The following is a 21,914-nucleotide window of genomic DNA, read 5'->3' on the forward strand; positions in this document are numbered from 1 at the left end:
CCACAACCCTACAGGATGTGCCCCATAGTGTGTCTGAGATTAAGCTTAACCACTGTGCCACCAGGGCTCCTTTAAACTCTGCCAAAAAATGAACAAAAGATAGAAAAAAGAGTTTCATTTCAAAAGCCCTGCTGGTGTTCCCAGTTGTTGGAAGGGTGGGGGTGGGGGGTTTGGGAGGGCTGAGATCCTGCCCACAGCAGAGCTCCTTCCTGGGGGTGGGGGTAGAAAAAAGCAGGTGGAAACTGAGTTCAGGGTGAAGCAGGGAGAGCTACAGCTCACTGCAGAAGAAAGTCGCAGACTTTGCAGCTTGGGCAGAGGCAGCAAACACAGATGCCTACAAAAACCTCAAACCCAAATGTCCATGGGGTTTGACCGATAATTAAATGAGGGAAGCCAGCAGGGTAAAAGGAAAAGCATGTGGCCATCATGGTCTGTCTTTCCTTGTCCTGCTTTTTGCTTATTTTTTTTTTAAATTTACTTTTATTCAGTCATTGATGCAAACTTAGTGAGAATTCATTATGTCCAAAGATCTGTTGTTGTTGTTAGCCGCCATCAGGTCAGCGCCGGACTCTTGGTGACCTCATGCACAACGGAATGGGACCGTTGGGATCCATAGGGTTTTTACTGGCTGATTTTTCAGAAGTAGATCACCAGGCCTTTCTTCCTAGTTTGTCTTAGCATAGAAGCACCTGAAACCTGTTCAGCATCACAGCAACACGCAAGGCTCCACTGACAAATGGGTAATGGCTGTGCATGAGTGGCATTGGCTGGGAATTGAACCCCGGTCTCCCGCATGGAAGGCGAGAATTCTTCCACTGAACCACCACTGTCCTACTTTTGATGGAGACCTGGGCTCAGAGAAAAATAACCTTACCATAGGAAAAAGAACAGCACAAGGGTAATGCTAAACGGCAACTGACAGGGTCTGGGAGCAAGGGGTGGGGTTGGAGGTGAGGTGGGGTAGGGTGGGTGAAGAGGGGAAGGTATGGACTGGAGATCTCATCCTGGCCTGCCCCATTGTGAGGGGCAGCCTCTGCTCAGGCTACACCCACCCTCTCCCTGGGAGAAGGTGGGCCCAGTGGGGCTGACTTCTGAGTCACTGAGAGAACACAGAGGAGTGGGTCTATGTGTGCAACGTCCTGATTTTTAAATGTTGCCTCCAATTTTGAAAAACACTGTATAGAATCTAAGATACTGTTACTGTTTGAATTGTGTCCCCCTAAAATATGTGTTGTAAATCTTAACCCCTGTACCTGTGGTTGTAATCCCATATGGGAATGGGTTTTCTTTATCATGTTAATGAGATGATATTAGTGTAGGGTGTGTCTTAAGACATCTCTTTTGAAATATAAAAGAGATTAAACAAGTAAGTGAGCAAGCAGAGATGGGGGAAGAGCGGTGCCAAGCCACATGAAGATCGCCCAGGAGCAGAAGCTCGAAAGAGACAAAGACCTTCCTCCACAGCCACTGAGAGGGAGTCTTCCCCTAGCTGGTGTCCTGAATTTAGACTTCTAACCTACTAAACTGTGAGAAAATAAATTTCTGTTTGTTAAAGCCACCCATTTGTGGTATTTTTGTTATAGCAGCGCTAGATAACTAAGACAGGTGCCATTGATTGTAAGACGGTCTGATATTTAATAAACTGCTAGTCTAGAACCTGCAAAGTAAACTACGATGAGCCATTGATTGTAAGACAAATCCTAATTTCAGAGATGTCACAGTGTGAAAGAATGTGCATCGTAGAATCCAGGAAATATTGTATATTGATACGCTGGACTTGACCTGTGGGATCTTGTGCAGTTCTCAACCTGCACAACTGTACCTAGTATCTCTTATGATGCCACCCCAGGACTCTGGAGGGACTAGGAGCCACTTGGAGGCTCACTCTTGGGTCACATCTATGAACACTCAAGTTCCTTGAGGGGAGGTCATCCTTCTTCTATCTTTGTCTAAGTCGGGAATGAACCAAGGCAGCAAAGAGGAATATGTGGCCCAGTTTGCTTCTGTGGGTCACCCAGTCACTAATGATGATGCCAGGCCCCCAAGATGATGGTTCAGTAGGCATGGGGTATGGCTCCACAGGGGATTCTTTTTTTTTTTTTTTTAATTGTTGTGGTTTAAGTGAAAGTTTACAATTCAAGTTAGTCTCTCATACAAAAATTTATACATACATTGTTATGTGACCCTAACTGCTCTCCCTATACTGTGACAGCACACTCCTCCTTTCCACCCCTGATTTCCCGTGTCCATTCAACCAGCTCCTAACCCTCTCTGCCTTCTCATCTCACCTCCGGACAGGAGCTGCCCATTTAGTCTCATGTATCTACTTGAGCTAAGAAGCACACTCTTCACGAGTATCATTTTATGTCCCATAGTGCAGTCTAACTTTTGTCTGAAGAGTTGGCCTCGGGAATTGCTTTAGTTCTGGGTTGACAGAGAATCCGGGGGCCATGCTTTCTGGGGTTCCTCCAGTCTCATTCAGACCATTAAGTCTGGTCTTCTTACTAGAATTTGAGTTCTGCACTCTACCCTTCCACCGCTCCATCAGGGACTCTCTGATGTGTTCCCTGTCAGAACGTTCATTGGTGGTAGCCAGGCACCATCCAGTTCTTCTGGTCTCAGGCTGATGAAGTCTCTGGTCTACGTGGCCCTTTCTGTCTCTGGGCTAATACTTTCCTTGTGTCTTTGGTGTTCCCCATTCTCCTTTGCTCCAGGTGGTTGGGACCAATTGATGTATCTTAGATGGCCGCTCACTAGCTTTTAAGACCCCAGATGCCACTCACCAAAGCAGGATGCAGAACGTTTTCCTAATAAACTTTGTTATGCCAATTGACCTAGATGTCCCCTGAAAGCATGGTCCCCAGACTCCTGCCCCTGCTACTCTGTCCCTCGAAGGGTTTGATTGTATTCAGGAAACTTCTTAGCTTTGGTTTAGTCTCCACAGGGGATTCTGATCCCTGCAAGGGATGGGAGCTGCTAGGATAGATTTCATGCCCACATTTATACAGGCCCAGAGAGGTGACGGCATTGGCCCAATGCAACACAGCTGGGCAAAGCAGAGCCAGGCCAGCCAGGGTCCAGTGCTCCTCACCCCCACCCCAGTGCCTCTTCTGCTGATTGTAAAAATTCCTGCCCCTCTGCCCCAGGGCTGGGGCTCCTGACTCACCTACCCCAGGGCTGACAGAGGAGTCTTGGCCCCTCCCTGTTACATCCTCCTTGAGATCCTGGTGATGGACCTGCCCCAGAAAGAGCACTCTTATTTGTTTCACAAGACTTTTACATTTTATTAGTAAAATACAAAATGGTGCAGACATTAGTGATGAGGGTTGGAAAAGCAAAAGGATCAACCAACTCCTTCCAAAGTCCTCCCAAAATTGCCCTTGTCCATGTCCTTCTTGGAAGAACTAACGTAGTCTGTGGAAGGGGCACCAGCTGCCCCTAGCCTCTTTTTCACAAAGGAGGGGAGCCCCAGGGCCCGGGACCTGTCCCTCGAAGACTCTCCCAGCCTGGAAGAGCCTCAACGAAGTGTGTTCAGCCCTGTTTTCCCCTTCTCTGGCCTCTTTGTGTGACCCCAACCTTCCCAAACACCCTGTGACCGGCTCAGCAGATGGTACAGACGTGCTGGGTAGGCAGAACTGCAGGACCTCCTCCTCTGCAGACCAGAGCTGTGTTTTCTTCCTCTGAGCATCCAGTCCCATCTGCAAAGAGTGTGGCTCCTGCTCGCTGGGTGAACCCCAGCCCATGGGAAGCTTCCCTCAGGTGGAGGGAAGGGTCACCTTTGAGGGCAATGGGGAGGTGCTGCCACCAGGGACCCTGACCACTAGGCAGTGGTCAGCCCAGTCAGCCTCCAGCCCCATCCTGGAGTGCTTGAGCCATCAGCAGCCATATAGGGAACATGACTCATGCCCACAACTTCCTTCCCCACACAGTCCCTTTCAGAAACGAACAAAGGAACTGCAGATTTCATCGGTGGATTCTGATCTCATGGAAACTCACGGAAATTCCTAGTCCTGCCCAAGGTGGGGGCAAAGGTGAGGGGAGATCTTGGAGTGCAGAGAACAGTGTTTTCAGGAATGAGACAGGTGGAAGGGGACCCAGGCCACAGGGACGAAACAGCAAATGCTGGACCCGAGGTGTGTGGGACCAGGGACATAGAGCCTAGCCACCTGTACAAGCAGCGTCAAGGTGTGGCTGCTTCCACAGCTTTTCCTTGGCTCCTTCCACGGAGGTCTCAGCCTCCCAAGAGTCTGAAGACTCTCCTCTCCTTCAGCCAATCCCTCAGGTGGGGTGCAGAGCTCAGTGCTGTCTCAGTGTCGGGAGAGGGACCTTCCAAAGTGCGGTCCTAGTCCCTCAAGTACCAGAGCTTAGCCCCCCTTCAGGAGGCCCACAGGGCAGACTCCCTTTCAAAAAGGCAGGGCCTGAACTATCATTCACTTCCTTGCAGGCCCTCCAGATCACAGGGTCCAAGGAAGTGCCAATCAAATTGACTGGAAGTGACTGGCTAAGGTACTCTATTTGAGAAACATTCTGAGGCTATATCCATGGTTTGCGGGGAGAGGTTATCTGGATTGAGTAGTGATACCTGTCAGGGGTTCTGGATTGATTAGTGATACCTGTCAGGGGTGCAGGTTCTTGCCACGTACTCACCATCCCTTATTTAATCCAACTATTTCCTTCCACAGATGGGAAACCAGAGGCACAGAAAAGGGAAGGGAGCTGCCCTCTGTCACACAAATGCCTGGCTGGGTTGGTGGCGGACCTGTGACTCAAACCCCAGCCTTCAGACTTGTAGACAATGCCCCTTCACTGTACAGCGTAGACCAAGGAGGAAAAGACTCAAGCCACCAGATAACCTCATCTCCCTTCTCACAATACCTGACTGACAAGGAGGACAGAGCCTTGGCTGGGAAACATCTGGAACACCACATTAGCCTCATGCAGAAAAAAAAAAAAAAAAAGAAACGTGTCCCCGGCTGGGGGTGTGCTCTGTACAGGGGACAGGGAGAGATAGCACCGCAGGTGGCCGGGGGACTGGCGACTGCAGCGGGGCCAAGAGACATGACAAGCCTGAGAGTGCGGGCAGAGGGCCTAGCTTGAGGCTCATTTGTCAGATGCGAGTGAGTGTGGTCCCCACAAGGGGGCATGGGTGGGTCTGAGGGGCTAGGCATTCAATAAATAAATTGTTCACTGGGGCTGGGATGATATCAAAGGGAGCCTCTAGCCAGCCGGCAGCAGAGGGGACTTTTCTGAACTGGGGACATCAGAGCGAGTTGTGGAGGTCACCCCCATGTCCCCAGTAAATCAAGAATGGTCAAGGGACCTCCTGGTTGTGCTCGGGAGCTGGGAGCCGTCTCACCTGGAGGATCCTGCCTCCCTGCTCTGATCATCCCAGCTCCGGCCAGGCCTTTGGATGAGAGTGGGTATGAGGATGGGGGACTCCAGGCAACTGTCTGAGTCAAACAACTGGATGCAGGCAGGTGGACAGCTCACACTGGCACCAGGACATATGAGTTACTGCCACAGCTCCGGGGGACATAGCGAAGCCCTTCCACCATCTCCCCCGCCATCTTGCGGGAGCAGCCCTGGAGGCTCTGGTACGCAAACATGGCCACCCCCAGGCAGAAAAGGAGGCCAAGGAAGGCTAGCAGCCCCACTGCCTGCCTCCGGGTGGCTGCCTGGGAGTCGGGGACAGAAGTGATGAGGACGCCCAGACTCTGGGGGTCCATGGTGGCATGAATGGGCTCCTCAGCCTTGGAAGCCCAGCTGCCTTCAGCCCCTGGCTCCCTGCTGGGGTCTCCTACAAAGAAGACAGGGACCACAGAAGCGTGGGCCATGCTTCTAGGCCCCCCTTCCAGGAAAGCGTCTGTGTAAGTTGCAGTGGGGTCCATCTTCTCAGACTCTGGAGAGTTCTCTGGCATGGAGCTCTGTTCGTTGACCCCTACTGGCTGGCTTTCAGGTCCAACATTGTGAAATGTTGGGGCTGGGTGTGAAATGGTGGGTGTCTCAGTGGAGGGGCCCTGGGTGGAGAGGGGCTCAGTGGGGGCGGCCTCTGTGGAGGGGGCTTCAGAGGTCTTTCCCTCCACCCAGAGGTCTGACCCAGGTTGGTAGGCAGCAGAACTCTGCCAAGCTATTACGGTGGAGATCGTGGTGGAGACAGCAGCCACACTGAAATGCTCAGTTCCCCTGAACCCAGGTGGAGGACCTTCATCCTCAGCCTTTGAGGCTGAGGGGGACTTGGTCCCCGAGGAAGCAGCCACTCCAGTTGGCAGCTCTGGGGACGTCCCCAAGGCCATCTGTGCATCCTGGGAAGGAGTCACCTCCAGACTACTGCTCTCCCCTGTGGCTTCAGGCTCTGACACAGCATACTGGTACGTTTCCCATGTGGCCGTGGTTGTCCTGGGCTTACTCACGCCAATTTGCTTCTCAAACGTGCCTCCATTTTGGGTCACAGGAGCCAACTGTTTGTCCAGATGTTTCATGACATTCTGGACCCACGTCTCTGCTGGGTCAGCACAGAATAATCTAGCCTTCTTCGTCACCAAACTACAAGGGAGGAAGAGAGAGACCCAGTGATGCCCAGACACCAGAACCCAGGCCAGGGTGAACAGACCTGGCTCAAAATCCTGCCTCCACCGCTTATTAGCTGTGAGGCCTAGGGCAACTCACTTCACCTCCTGAGCCTCCATTTCCTCACTTGAGAAATACAAGACATAAGAATACCTACCTTCTATAGGGTTGCCATGAGTTGGAATTGACTCAACAGCAATGGGTTTGAGTTTTTTGGTAGGGCGGCCAGCTGTCCTGCACAAACTGGGACTGAAGGGGTTTTCAGAACATGGGACTTCCAGGTTTAAAACCAGGAGTGTCAGGCAAGCTAAGGTGAGTTGATCACCCTCTTGTGTTCTTGTAAAAATGTAAATTATGTGGAGCAGCTGGCTCGGTGTAGCAGTTGAGAATAATAACCACGTTGATAATGAAATCATTACCATGAAGGCAGGGCTCTGGGCTGTAAGTCTCCTGATTGGGGGAGGGGGGAATTTCATAGGTGTTGTCCTCCCAGGTGTGGGACTGGTGAGCTCGGTGGTGAGGCCTCCAACTCCAAAAAGGACCTGTGTCACAAAGTCCTCTTCTTCTTCTCCCTTGGTTTTATAACTCCAGGCTGCCCTCTGCCCTACCCCTCGTCTCCTGTGTATGCCCTTGGGATGCAAGAGCACCTAGTGAGCTACAGCCATATATATGGTGGCTCTGTTGGGACCCCATGTTCCATCGAAACCTTGAGCTGCCTCTGAAGCTGTGAGAGAGTGGCTGGTTCCCTGCCAAGGCCAAGGCTCACAGCTGACCAGGGCCCTTGCTCCATGCCGCAGCTGCCAGGAATTTTCCCTATGTTTAAACCTCACACCCATTCTGCATGGTGGTTACCATGTTCATTCCCTTTTTACAGATGAGGAAGTTGAGGCTCAGAGAGAAGTAGAGTAAATGTGCCTGGCTCCAGCATGCTGGGAAGCCAGAGAAGCCCAGCAAGTGTGAGCCTGCGGGCCCCCACAGGCACGGTACTGCCGTCCTCTGGGGCTTCCCCCTCCATTTCACCTAGAAAGAAGAAGCAAATATTTGGGGAACCTGGGGGAAATGAGCCTCGATGGTTGAACAGAAAGGTCAGGCAGGAGCACACACCACACTCTGCCTTCCAAACGGACCATCAAAGAGAGGAAGTGCTGGGCTTCCTTCAGCTCAGGTAGACTACAAAAGGCCCCTGGCCATTTCCTGCTACCAGGATCCTGCACCAAAAGTCACTCCCGGGGCAAGGCCTCAGGCTGGGCGATGGGACAGTACCCAAGAGAAGCCCCTGGGGGAGCGGGCCACCAAGAGGGCAGGAGGTTCCCAGCAGCCAGAGGGGAGGACACTTGAGCTCAGTGAGTTTGGGGCTCAGCTTGACCCCTCCCTGAAGTCTCATTAAAAAAAACAAAAAACAAAATTCACTGCCATAGAGTGACTCATGGTGACCCCATAGGACAGAGTAGAACTGCCCTGTAGGGTTTCCAGACTGCCACATCTTTCTCCCGAGGAGTGGCTGGTGGGTTCAAACAACCGACCTCCCCATTAGCAGCTGAGTGCTTAACCACTGCACCACCAGGGCGCCTGTGAAGTCTCATAGGGGTCCCTTAACTTCTCCAGGCCTTAGTTTCCTCATCTATCAAAGGGAGACAGTGATCTCTGCCTTTCCTATTAGCAGCAGCTTCCAGGCACCTTGCCAAGCACTTTAGTTACATTATCGCCTTCCATCCTCCCAACTACCCGTTTTACAGATAAAGAAACTAAGGCTCAGAAGGTAAACAATGTGGCCAGGATCACCCAGCTGGTAAGTGGTGAGGCAAGGATTTGCACCGGCTTGTTCAGAGTCTGGGACTGGCACTTTGAGACCACCATGGTTTGCCTCCCCACTAAATCCAGTGGGCCCGAGTGCTACATAAAACACTTCAGCCCAGGAGGAATGTCCCCCTCGATGGCTGCTCCAGGCCACAAGCCAGGGCAGAAGTCCCGCACCCCGCCTCTCCCCAGCCACATTTGGTCATTCAGGAAAACACTCCCCACCTTTGCCATGTGGCAAAGATATTAAGGTCAATGAGGCGACCCTTGGGCTGGGAGCAAGAAGGGCATTTGCCAAGACTCTTGGCTAGGAGCTTGGGTTGGGGCACACGGGTGTGGATATAGCTTAGTGGTGACCTGGGACCCCGTGAGAGCAGTACCTACATGATGGCAGGCTTGCCACAGGACTCGAGGTTCTGTTCATAGCGGATTAGGAGTTTCTCGGGGATCTTCGAGGTCATCTTGTCACACGTGATTTTGCATTTCTTCACCCCGTGGTGTTGTCCTGAGTCCACAGAAGCCCTGAGTCAGCAGGACTGTCTGTGGACATCCAGCTTCCTGGCCCCATGCTCACTTGTCCCAGCCACACCCCAAGCCAGAACCGATGCCCTGCACACCTGGCCTTCCAGGCCCTGATCTCAGGCCCCACCATCACTAAACCTCTCGTGCCTCAGTTTCCCTGCCTGTAAAATAGGGCAACAATTGTATCTACCTCATAGGGTTGTTGTGAGGATTCATGAAAATGAATTTTTACTTATAAAGTTCTTATCGCTGGCACATAGTAAGTTTAATTTTAAAAATGAAGTTGGTCCGTGGTACAGAGGGAAGATGTGAGCGAGAGTGACAGGGATTCCTCTGAGGTCACACAGCCAGTAAAGGATGAACAGGCTGTCTCCAGGCCTGGCTTCAGTCCCTTGCCTACCCCGTGGCCTGCCCATCCTCCTAGCCCTGCTTTTTCCCTACCATCTCACCTCTCAACTATCGTCACCCCCCTCATACTCATACACTCCCCTTGACTCCCCCTCAGGCTGCTTCATATTTGTGGATTCTTCTAGACCTCAAGACACACCCAGGTCTCTGCCCACCCACATCCCGTGTGCTTACCTCATGACCTGTGTGCATGCACACACACACGCCAGCAAACACAATGGCATATACATATACCCCCCACACAAAAACACACAAGGACATACATACAGCAGCAACATGTAGCAGATAATAAAAATTTTAATTGTGTAAGTACAATTGCCTTCTAAGGAAGGTGAGGTCTGTGGAATAGACGATCCTTTGTTCTGCCCTTGAGCCAGGGACTGAAGTGTCCAGTGTGACGGTTAAGGTTGTGTGTCGACTTGGCTGGGCCATGACTCTCCGTGGTTTGGCAATCGTATGATGTTGTGATCACTTCCATGATGAGATCTGAGATAATGTGATCACCCTCATGATGGGATCTGCGGTGAGTAGTCAATCAGTTGAAAGGGAGTTTCCTTGGGTGTGTGGCCTGCATTGAATATACGTGGACATTCTGGCAGGGTTCGTGGGCTGTTGCTCACTCTGGATTCTGCAGCTGGCTCCTGTTTGTCTGACCTCCAGTTCTTGGGACTTGAGATAACAGCTTACCTGCGGTCTTGCCTGTCAATCTTGGGATTCATTGATCTTTGCAGCCTGTGAGCAAGAGCCCTGCTCTCTGACCTGCAGATCTTGGGTTTGCCAGCCCCTGCGGCTATCCTGACCCACAGACTTGGGACATTCCAGATTCTACAACTGCATGAGCCATTTCCTTGATATAAATCTCTCTCTGTATATATTTATACACTTTGCTAGTTTTGCTTCTCTAAAGAACACAGCCTAAGACATCCAGCATAAGAGGGGAGAGGAATTTGGAGTCCCTGGGCAAGCTGAGAGGAGCAGGAGTGAGGAGGAGGGATGGAGATGGGGGTGTGCGCATAGGGTGGGGGTAGGGTGGTGTGGGCAGGGACATGCAGATGGCTAGGTACCACATGGAGCCAGAAAGAAACTCTGGAATGGGATGAGGGTGACTAAAAGGACAGTGAAGAATCCAAATATTTGATACAATGTTTTATATAAACATTTGAAATTGTTTGCATTGCATTTGTGCCTCCCCTCTCCCCTAAAATCTCCAGCAAAATCCACTCTCTTTGGTGTAAGTTCTATACCCCTCCTTGAGGGGTGTCTTAGGCTGGGTTCTCTAGAGAAGCAAAACCAGTAAAGTGTATAAATATATATATAGAGAGAGATTATATAAAGGAAACAGCTCACACGATTGTAGAGGCTAGAATGTCCCAAGTCCCTGGATGAGGGTAGAGACCTCTCCCAAGTCACACAGCTGCAGAAACTGGCAAGCCCAAGATCGGCAGGTCGGAGAACAGGGCTCCCACTCACAGGCTGTGCAGATCAACGAATCCCAGGTTCGGCAGATAAGCTGACAGCTCAAGTCCCAAGAATGGGAGATGAGATGACAGGAAGCAGCCGCAGGATACAGAGAGAGCAAAAAGCCGGAACATCTGCTTATATACAGATGCAGGTGACACCCCCAAGGAGACTCCCTTTTATCTGATTGGCTACTCACAGTATATTCAATCATAGGAGTGATTACATTAAAACACTCAGAATCATGGCCCAGCCAAGCTGACACACAATCTTAACCATCACAGGGGGGTATAGAAAATGAGGAAGAGCCTGAGTTTCAGAACTGAGTCAAGGTTATGTTCAGCAGAAGCAAGATCCTCAAGAGTTTTGCAAAGACCCAGTGGCCAGGACTTACAGGGCAGTAGAGTCAGGGGACCAAGCTGACTTTATCTAGTTCTTCAGGGCCGGGGGGCCCCCAGCTGACCCCTGGGTTTCATCAAAACACACATGGTTGTTGTTGTTAGGTGCCATCAAGTCGACTCAGACTCATAACGACTCTGTGTACTACAGAATGAAACACTGCCTGGTCAGATAATGTTCTGCTGTTATTCATAAGGCTTTCTCTGGCCAATTTTTTTAGAAGTAGACCTACGCGGTCCTTCTTCCTAGTCTGTCTGAGTCTGGAAGCTCAGCCGAAACCTGTCCATCATGGATAACCCTGCTGGTGTTTGAAATACCAGTGGCATAGCTTCTAGCATCACAGCAACACGCAAGTCACCACAATACAACAAACTGACAGACGCGTGATGAAATACACATTGCTCATGCACAAATGCTTAGACATGCACAGACTTGCAAACACACTCCAACTTCCCAAATACAGGCACACACAGGTGCCCCCCGACACCTTCTAAAACCCGCTGCCTCCTCTCGCCATCACCCCCCTCAGCCTGGGCCCACTGCCTTATGGGAAGTGTGGTTCAGGGTCTGTGGGGCTGGGCTGGAGGTAGAGGTAGTGGGTGGTCAAGGGGTGGCACCAGTAACTCCTGGGTGGTCAGGGAGGGCTCCTAGCGGCTGGTCCCCAAGTTGCAGGCTGCCCTTTGAGGAAACAGTCTGAGGAAACAGGATGTGAAAGTTGGCCTGCAGCCTTGTCGCCCTCCTTCTCCCCACGCAGGGCCTTGGAATGACTCAACTGCAGCCTCCTGGGCCCCGCTGAGTCGAGCCGGGTGGCAGCCCCCTAGGCTGGTCTGGCAGGTGTCTTTCTGGGGAAGCCCCAGAAAAACAGCACCCTGGAAAACCTGGAGCTAGGAGGAGGTAAAGGAGGCTGCCAGCCGGCAGGCAGGGAGGCCCATCCGTGGGGCTCTCTAGGATGGGGAAGGCCACTGCCTACCTCTAGGGCTTTAAAAAGCCACAAAGTTACCCTGTCCCCAAAGTCCCCACCCTTTCTCATGGTGCCTCCATGTCCTTGGCCGGGCTTTATTCTTCGTTCGGCCTGGGTAGGTTGTGTAATTTACCTAAAGGAGGCCTTCCCTTCACGGAGCTGAAGTTTTCTTTTGTTTTTCTATTATCCATCATGTCTGAACCCCTCAAACATGAGGGTCAGGTGGGTGGAGACCTCGTCTTTCATGGTGTCACAGTGTTCCCCAGTATCAAGCACAAGTATTCACTCGATAAATATTGTTTGAATGAATTAATTTTCAATCAACTTATCCCTCCTTCATCCATCCACCCATTTATCTACCCCTACTTGTCACTTTCTACTCATCTCCCACCCACCACTCCTTATTTAACCCCCGTCCATCTGCCCACCTATCCCCCACTCACCCATCTACCACCTGTCCATCCCTACCCATCCTCCAGCCTCCATCCTGCTTTCATCTACCCAGCCATCCATACCTCAATATATACCACTCATTCATCCATTCATCCATCCATCCAACCCTCCATCCACCCATCCATCCATTTTCTGATTCAGTAAACACTTGTTTGAATTACTTTTAAGAAAATACAAAGACCCAGGCCCCCTTGTCCTTAGCCCTGAGCTTATTTTCCCACAGGTGCTGGTGATGAGTTGGGAGAGAGCCCCTCAATGGAAATAAATGATATCAGATCACCATGTTTATTCAGTTAACCAATAAATGCTGATCTCTCCCTAGTGCCAGGCCCTGTGCTGGGTGCTGTGAAGCCAGCTGGGGTGAACAAGGCCTATCTCCACCCATAGAGGCCTCCCAGTCTGATGGGCAGCTAAGACATGCTCACATTTTTCTATGCTGAGCACCTACTGTGTGCCAGACCCTGCGCTCAGCACAAATACACATTTGCTCTCCTTAATTCCCAACTTCCCTGCAAAGGGGTGTCATTATCCCCATTTTACATATGCAGAAGCTGAGGCTCAAAGAGGTTAAATGACTTGCCCAAGACCACGCAGCTGTGTAGTGTCAGAGCTAGTTTTCTACCCTAGCCCCTAAATGGTCCTCTGTTCCAGGTCACCTTAAACACCAGGTAGAAACACCATGTTCCATAACATACCCCTAATGTGTAGGGGTTTACATGAGGGAGAAACCACTTCTTATTGCAAGTGATCGGGGAGACTTCTTGGAGGAGGTATCCTTTAGACTGGCCTTCAAGGACTGCTAAGAGGCTAACAGGCAGGAATGTTCTGGGTGGGGTGGTAGAGAGAAGGCTTGAGCCATTGCTCAGCTGTGTATGCCTGGGCCAGTCACTTAGACTTTCTGAGCCTAATTCCCATACCTGTAAAATGGAAATGATAATACCTGCTTCACAGGGTGGTTGTAAGAATAAAAAAATTAAAATGTCTGTCCTAGACATAACCAAACGCCTCGTGGGATTCATTTACTGGGTTTGAAGGCTTGGGACCATAGTCTTGTGGGACAACTCCATCAGTTGGCATAACATAGTTCATAAAGACAATATTCTACATCCTAGTTTGGTGAGTAGCATCTGGGGTCTTAAAAGCATGCAAGTGGCCATCTAAGATACAACTATTGGTCTCTACTCATCTGGAACAAAAGAGAATGAAGGAAACCAAAGACTCAAAGAAGAAACTTGTCCACAAGACTAATAGCCTGCATGAACCACAGCCTCATCTAGCCTGAGACCAGAAGAGCTAGATGGTGCTTAGCTACCACTACCGACTGTTCTGACCAGGGACACGATAGAAGGTCCAGGACAGAAAAGGAGAAAAATGTAGAACAAAACTCAGATTCCCAAAATGGTCAGACTTGCTGGACCAATAGAGACTAGAGGACCCCCCAAGCCTATCACCCTAAAATACCCTTTGAACTCCTAAGTGAGGCTACTCCCAATGATCGCCTTTCATCCAAATAATAGATTGGCTTATAAAATAAACAATGTCGCCCATGAATACTATGCTGTCTTAAATAATCAACTATATGGGACCAAACGGTCAACATTTACCCTAAAACAAAGATGAGAAGCTAAGGAGCGGCAGGGAAGCTAGGTTAATGGAAACAAAACAAAGAGAATGGAAATAATGAGAATGTTGATACATTATGAAAAATGTAACCAATGTCATGGAACAAGTTGTATAAAAATTGTTAAATGGGTACCTAATTTGCAAAGTAAAACTTTCACCTAAAACACAATAAAATATTTAAAAATTTTTTTCATATGTCTTCCTTTACAGCATAGTTTCTCAATTTAGATCAAGTAATTTTTTGACATTTTTGGACCACAAAATTCTTTGTTGTGGGGGCTGTCCTGTGCATTGTAGGGTGTTTAACAGCATCCCTGGCCTCTACCCGCTAGATGCCAGTAGCACTGATCCCTCCAACCAAAAATGATGTGAGATTTGTAACAACCCATAATGTCTTTAGACATTGCCGAATGTCCCTTGGGGGATGTTATGGGTTGAATTGTGTCCCCAAAAAATACGTATTTTAAATTCTTACCACTATGCCTGTGGTTATAATCTTATTTGGGAATGGGTTGTCTTTGTTATGTTAATGAGGCAGGATTAGGGTAGGGTGTACCTTTTTTTGAAATTTTAGACCTATTTATTAATGTTGTAAACTTTTTCCAAGGAATCTTCGCTGTTGGAATATTTTTCTTCTTTTTTTTGTTTTTTTAAATTTTATTGTTGTACTTTAAGTGAAAGTTTACAATTCAAGTTAGTCTCTCATACAAAAATTTATACATACATTGTTATGTAACCCTAGTTGCTCTCCTTATGCTCTTCCTTTCCACCCCTGAGTTCCTGTTTCCATTCAACCAGCTCCTGACCTTCTCTGCCTTCTCATCTCACCTCCGGACAGAAGCTGCCGCCCATTTAATCTCCTGTATCTACTGGAGCTAAGAAGCACGCTCTTCATGAGTATCATTTTATGTTCCATAGTCCAGTCTAATCTTTGTCTGAAGAGTTGGCCTCGGGAATAGTTTTAGTTCTTGGTTAACAGAGAGTCCGGGGGCCATGCTTCCTGAGGTTCCTCCAATCTCAGTCAGACCATTAAGTCTGGTCTTTTTACGTGACTTTGAGTTCTGCACCCCACTTTTCTCCCGCTCCATCAGGGACTCTCTGTTGTGTTCCCCGTCAGAGCAGTCATTGTTGGTAGCCAGGCACCATCTAGTTCTTCTGGTCTCAGGCTGACGGAGTCTCTGGTTTATGTGGCCCTTTCTATCTCTTGGGCTAATACTTTCCTTGTGTCTTGGGTGTTCTTCATTCTCCTTTACTCCAGGTAGGTTGGGACCAATTGATGTATCTTAGATGGCCCCTTGCTAGCTTTTAAGACCCCAGATGCCACTCACCAAAGTAGGATGCAGAACATTCTCTTAATAAACTCTGTTATGCCAATTGACCTAGATGTCCCCTGAAACCATGGTCCCCAGCCCCCTACCCCTGTTACCATATCCCTCGAAGTGTTTAGTTGTATTCAGGAAACTTCTTAGCTTTGGCTTTAGTCCAGTTGTGCTGACTTCCCCTGTAGTGTGTGCTGTCCTTCCTGTAGGGTGTATCTCGAGTCAATCTCTTTTGAGATATAAAAAAGATTAAACAAGTGAGCAGAGCAGAGGTGGAAGAAGAGAGAAGCCAGCTGAAGATTGCCCAAGAGCAGAAACTCAAAGAGACAAGGACCTTCCTCCAGAGACGAAAGAGAGAAAGCCTTCCCCTAGAGCCAACACTCTGAATTCAGACTTCTAGCCTCCTAACTGTGAGAAAATAAATTTCTGTTTGTTAAAGCCACCCACTTGTGGTATTTCTGTTATAGCAGCACTAGATAACTAAGACAGGGGGCAAAATCTCCCGTTGAGGACTACTGTCCTAAAATATCCACATGGCTCACCTCACTCCTTCACCTCCCCTAAGATTCTTAAATAGCCCCTTCTCAGTAGGCTTCCTGACCCCCTATGAAAAATTTCAACACCCCTTCTTCCCACCTCTCTCTCTCTCCCTCTCTCTTTCTCTCATAGCATTTATTTCTCTCTAACAGACCAAATCATTTACTGATTTATTTTCTGTGTTGTCTGTCTAGCAGAATTTCAGCACCCTGAGGCTGGGATGTTTGGTCATGCTATTCACTGATGTGGCCTCAGTACTTAAAACTGTGCCTGGCACATAGTAGGTGTCCACTAAATATTTTTTGAAAGAATGAATGAAGAAAATGCATGAGGAAGCACTTTGTGACATAGAAAACCTTCACCAACAGAGAAACAAAGCTAGGCATTTTTATTTCGATCTGACAGAGCCTAGATCTAAATCTGAATTTACCCTCCCCTGCCTTCCTCATCCACCCTCACCGCTATTCAGGGGAGCCAACTAAAGCAGCTTAAAACAGGTTTTTTGTCTTTCTTGCTGGGGCGGGAGTGGGCGTGAATGCGTCAGTGCTCGAGAGGACAAATCTCTGCTCTGACTTGCAGCTGCAGGTTCGTTACATAAAGTGGAGGATCCTCCTGCTTGACACAGCCCCGCAAAGCCACATTTGGGAAGTGATGCAGCTTCCCTGCACCAGCCGGATGAGCAGCCAGGAAGCCCCCAGCCTCCCTTGGGGGCCTCTCTGTCTTCTGGACCACCCCTTAGATTTTCCCTGGCTCCCGGGAGGCCTCTCAGAGCCTAGAATGTCAGCGCTGGTGAGAACTTCCAAGGCGAGCCTGGACGAATGGCTGGTTTTACAGAAGGAGAAACTGAGGCTCAGGGAGGTTGAAATCATGCCAAGTATCTCCCAGCACGGCGACCAAGATTCGGGCAGAGCCCTGAGGGTCTTGAAGCCTCGGGATGCCAAACAGAGCATCCGACCCCGAGCCCCCTCCCCTCCAGCATAGGGGTCCCTTTTCGCCCCACTGGCTTAGTAAAAGGAATCCTCCTCCCCCTCTCTCTTCCAAAATGCCCTCACAGGCATCTCATCACACTCCTGCGAGCTAACAGCTATATTTAAAGGTACAGCAGCTGGCACCAAAGAATGAAGAACTTGCCCAGGGTCACAGAGCAAGCCTACGGCAAAGAAACCTCTGCCTGACTCCCATCTTCCAGGGCTCACTGTCCCCAAACTCCCCAGGCCTCCAGGCCCAAGCACAGGCAGCAGAGAGCCAGCAGCTTTTCACCTTCACCTCCACCTCCCGTCCCAACCCACTTACTCACCCTCCTATTCCCCTGCCCCACTGATGGGTTTTTCCCAGACGGAACTGAGAGAAAATTGGCTCCGTGGAGATGTCCTGGAAGCTGGGAACTAGTTTTCATTCTGCCACAGACTCGCTGTATGCCATAAGGCAAGCTCCCACCCTCTCCGAGCTTCCACCTGTCACATGGCTGGGGCACTCCTTGAGGATGGGGCTGAATTTAATGGTCCCCTGGAGGCAGTATAGTCCCCCGAGACACAGGCACAGAGCAGGATGTGTGAGCATTCTGGCTGGGGCCCACACGAGCTGGACCCTGGACCCTCTTTCCTGTATCCTGTCCAATGAGCCTCACCCTCTCCTGCCCTTCTTGCTGGCTGTGCATCCTCAGGCCAGATACCCAACTCTTTGAGCCTCCATCTTACTGATGTCAGTTGGGATGGATACTCCTTGCCCTTCCTGGTCCTGGACTCAAGAAAGCCAGTGACTGAAGTAGAGGCATTTGCTAAGCTGTGCTTGGAGACAATAGTGTGGTGGGGGAGACACAGGCAGAGGGAGCAGCGAGCCCAATGCATGGGCTGCAGTGACCTTGACCTTCATTTGTCCTGAGACCCCTACTTCTGGGAGGCCTTGAAATCGAGGCAGAAGGAAGTCCCAGCTGTGGCCTGGCCCAGGGCCAGGCTGGGACTCAGGAGTCCAGGCTACGGATTACACATTAATCCTGGGGTGGGAAGTCCAGCCCACTGACTGCCGGGGCCTCCCACTCACTCGCCCACCAGAAGCCTCCTCAGGTTTCCCCTAATACCCACCCCACTGGGGCACCCACACCTGGGCACCCTGTGCCTCCCACACCAGCTCTCCTTGCTGCCATGTGGAAGCCACCTTGCTCCCTGGCTCAGGCAGGGGCAGCCACTAGAGACAGAGATCTTTCCAGCAGGAGAGACAGCCAGCTCTGCATCCAGCGGCCAGGGGAGAGGGCCCACCACCCTCCCAGCATATCCCTCAGAAGGGGCTGCTTTCAGGCCACAGGCCTTTCTGCCTTACCAGGGAGGGTCTGGGGGCCCTGATGCCGGGGCTGAGGCCTGCTCATGCCCGAGTCCAGGCCCCACTCACCAGCCAGGAGGACGGTCAGATGGCAGAGGGCAGCCAGGTGCAGCAGCCATGAGCGCGGCAGGGGAATCATGGTGGAGGATGGTGGGGGTCCAGGCGGGGGCCAGGGCTGGCGACCAGGGCCACGTGTCCAAGCTCGGCACCGTTGCCTCACTGCCTGAGCCTGAGCTCTGTCGCGTTTTATAATGGGGCTCACTGCCTCCGCCCCCAGCCCCCGCGCTCAGTGGGAGGGGAGAGGAAGGGAGGATTTGCGCGGTGGCTGGATTTCTCTGGATTTCTCGGGACGTTGCCAAGGAATCAAGCGGCTCCGCTGAGCTGCGCTGAGACGCGGGCTGCAGCCGAGGTCCAGGACTGGCTGCTCAAAGACTTGCCGTCTTCCCTCTTCACAAGACTGGACCTGCCTGGGAGGCTGGATCAGGTCTGCTAGGGTTCAAAGGGCGACCTCTTCTCCTGTCTGCCCTGGCCACCTCCCTCCCAGGAGCTGGTACACTCCCCAAGATCTGGCTTGGGGCCTTAGCTCCTAGCTGAGCAATAAACAAAAGGACAGAGGGACAGAGGGATAAAGAGCGCTGGCTGCCAGCTAGCCCAGGGGACTCGGGGTCCCACCCACCCATCCAAGTCTGACAAGCTCTCCTTTGGTCTGAGAACTATCTCCATCTACACCGTGAGGGAGTCCCAATCATCACCCCTTAAAGCCCCAGGCCCTGGGCTACCAGCACAGAAATGCTGACCTGTGATCTCCTGAGGCTTGTTTGATACAACCCCCTAGCGCAGTACGGGGCCAGGCAAACAGTAGGGGCTCAGCACAGTGTTTAGAAAAAGAATGCTCCAGCCCTGCTTCATATGGACAGATGCGGAAATTGAGGTCCAGGGAGGGGGCAGAACTATCCCAGGTCCTACCAAGCATCAGGCTGGAGAACCTACCTTCGCTGCCACAGAAGAGGATTTGGCATGAGTAGGGCATGGGCCGCTCAGGACACAGAAAACAGCCTTCACCTTCTGCCTCCGCCTCCCCTTTCTTCCTTTGCACCCACTCCCAGCTCCAGCCCCGGCCCCTGCTAGGCTGCCTGCCCCATCCCAGGTAACTCCTCTCTGACTCTGTAACCTGTGTCCTGGAGAAATCCTGCCTCTCTTGGGACCTCACTTCTCCACTGTACAAGGAAGAGTTGGGCTAATCCACTGGGAGAAGGCTTCCCAGTTCTGCCACTCCAGGTTCACTGTGCTAGAGGACCAGCCAGCAGGCTCCCCGAGAGCTGGCACTAATGCTCCCAGGCACTGGGTGCAGCCACAATCTGCTTTAATGGCACCCTTCCCTGCAGGCACTGGGAAGAATCCCTGAGACCCTAGAAGAGTCCAGCAGGAGCCTGGCCTAGCCCTAGGCCGGGAGTTAACTGTGCCCACCACGTCCTGGGCTACCAGCCAGAGGGAAGCCAGGTTGTCTGTGAGCCACTGTCCCAGGCTACTGGGCAAGCTGGCTCAGGCTGGGCTGGACAGAGGGGCCACAGTTCCCAAGGCCAGAGGACCCCTCAGCCCCCAGCCAACTCCACCCAAGCACAGCAGGGATGCCTGGGGTGGGGAGCTAGGAAGCTGGAGGATTCTGGAGGGTCATCTGTAGCAGAGGAGCACCCCGGCAGGATACAACATCCACTTATGTCCACTCACGCTCAGAGACTCTGTCCCAGCGCATGTGAACATGGAGCTAGTAAGCTTCACGTTCTTGACATCCAACCCTTTATTTGTTAGCTGGGGATATTGAACCCCAGAGAGCGTCAAGGCATGATAAGAAATCTTTCTGCTCTGTCCGTGGCCAGAGAGGAAGGGGAGGGGGACGCGAGGAGAAGGTGGGGAGAAGGGGAAAGAAGGAGAGGGGAGAGAACAGGGCAGAGAGGAGGAGTAGGACTAGGTATTTAATATACAGTCAATATTTGAATTTCTCTAATTGTCCCAAAAAAGTACTTTATAGTTTCTTTGCCTTCCCTCTTTCTTTCTCTTCCTCTCGCCTTCCTTCCCTCCTTTCTTTCTGTCTCTCCTTTGTTATTTTATGGAGGCAAAATTCACACAACATAAAACAATCCATTTCGAAGTGTTCAATTCAGTGGCATTTCCATCACCCAAAAGAAACCCCATGCCCTTTGTTGTTAGGTGCTGTTGAGTTGACTCTGACTCATACCAACCCCATGCGACAGAGAAGAACTGCCCCATAGGGTTTTCTTGGCTGTCATCCTTAGGGAAAGTTACAGGTCTTTCTCCCTTAGAGCCACTGGGTGGGTTTGAACCACCAACCTTTCAGTTAGCAGCCGAGGGCTTAACCGTTGGGCCACCAGGGCTTCTTCTGTAGCCTTTAAGCAGTCTCTTTATTTTGAACTGGAATCCAATCTAGGTCCATGCATTGCATTTGGTTGTTACTCATTTTTAGTCTACAATAGTCACCCTGCACATTTTTCATGGCATTGACCTGCTTGAGAGCCAAGGCCATTGTCTTACAGAGTGCCCTCGCTTTTAATTTGTCTGATTATTTCCTTGTGATGTCATTTAATCTGTTCTTCTAATCCATGGATTTCCTGTAAACTGGAAGATAGATGTAAAGGCTCAGTTAGAGCCAGGCTAACATTCCTGGCAAGACTCCTTCATGAGTAATAGTGTGTGGCTCACACTGAATCATAGCCAGGTAGTCCCACTATTCATTGGATTGAAGGGACTGATTGGCGGGTGACCGCTAGACCTTTCTATCGTAGAGGTGTTATTCCCTTCATGATTTGCAGATAACCTGTGGGATGAAGCTTTGGCATTCTGCAATATGTGGCTAGGCAGGATTTCTACAGACAGAGGGAAAATCCTAACCAATGTGGAAAATACAGGAAATGGGGAATGGTCTGGTGCCCTCGGCTCCAAGGAAGGAATGGGCGGAGAGACTGTAGTTGCAGCAGACTGCAGAGAGCTCTGACGCTGGTGTGAGGCCTGAGAATGCCGGTGAGGGACCAAGAGGAGCCGCGAGGTTCTTAGCTGAGGAATAACTAGTGCCGTGATTAGAAAAATGAGCAGCACTGGGCAGCAGGAAAGAGGATTTCTGCCCGTGGGTGAACTGCAGACGCTGCTGTGGGGTGGGTGGGGGTGGCGGGGAAGAGAGTATCCCTGCTCACATCTTTCGCAGGCCCCCATGTGGCCGGGAGCCTTCCTGGCGGCTGGAGAGTAGACAGCCTGCGCTGTTCTTGTGGAACCTGGGGGATTCCCCCAGCCCCAGAGGCAGAACCGAAACAGCTGTGGTGAGCAGAGTGGGGAGCCCGGGGCACTCCTGTGGGGCCCCAGGATGGTGGAGGGGGTAAGGGGTGGCCGTGAGCCCTGCCCCTAGGCCTACCATCACCAGGCCTCCTGGGGACAGCCTTGCCTAGCTTCTCCCTGCCCCACCCACCTCTGCCCAGCTTAACTTTTCTGGCCAATAAGGAGGGCTGGTGGAGCCCTGGTGGCACAGTGATTAAAGCACTGGGCTG

At 51.1% G+C, this 21,914-nt stretch overlaps 1 protein-coding gene across 2 annotated transcripts; it reads right to left on the bottom strand.

Annotated features, from left to right (window-relative positions):
* Positions 1-5,486: 5,486 nt before the first annotated feature.
* Positions 5,487-18,499, bottom strand: CX3CL1 (C-X3-C motif chemokine ligand 1). 2 transcript variants are annotated; one of them, XM_004371553.1, is made up of 3 exons: positions 18,430-18,499; positions 8,749-8,869; positions 5,487-6,543 (listed from the first exon to the last, which is right to left on the bottom strand). In XM_004371553.1, exons 1-3 carry the CDS (start codon positions 18,497-18,499, stop codon positions 5,487-5,489), a joined length of 1,248 nt encoding a protein of 415 aa, XP_004371610.1. The 2 variants fall into 2 exon arrangements, with proteins under 2 accessions (XP_004371610.1, XP_012409662.1); XM_012554208.1 differs by having other exon boundaries at positions 8,749-8,886; positions 18,426-18,499.
* Between the last annotated feature and the right edge of the window lie 3,415 nt (positions 18,500-21,914).

This window comes from Trichechus manatus, unplaced genomic scaffold, assembly GCF_000243295.1.
Source record: "Trichechus manatus latirostris isolate Lorelei unplaced genomic scaffold, TriManLat1.0 scaffold00014, whole genome shotgun sequence".
In the NCBI taxonomy this organism is placed as follows: domain Eukaryota; kingdom Metazoa; phylum Chordata; class Mammalia; order Sirenia; family Trichechidae; genus Trichechus; species Trichechus manatus.

Bases quoted from the DNA above. Each gene is read 5' to 3' on its own strand.
- CX3CL1 (XM_012554208.1), bottom strand. From the start codon at position 18,499: ATGATTCCCCTGCCGCGCTCATGGCTGCTGCACCTGGCTGCCCTCTGC. The intron at 8,887-18,425 runs GTGGGGCCTGGA...CTGCTGACTCAG, and splicing joins ACCGTCCTCCTGGCTGGTGA to GGCTTCTGTGGACTCAGGAC. The intron at 6,544-8,748 runs GTAGGTACTGCT...CCTCCCTTGTAG, and splicing joins TGTGGCAAGCCTGCCATCAT to TTTGGTGACGAAGAAGGCTA.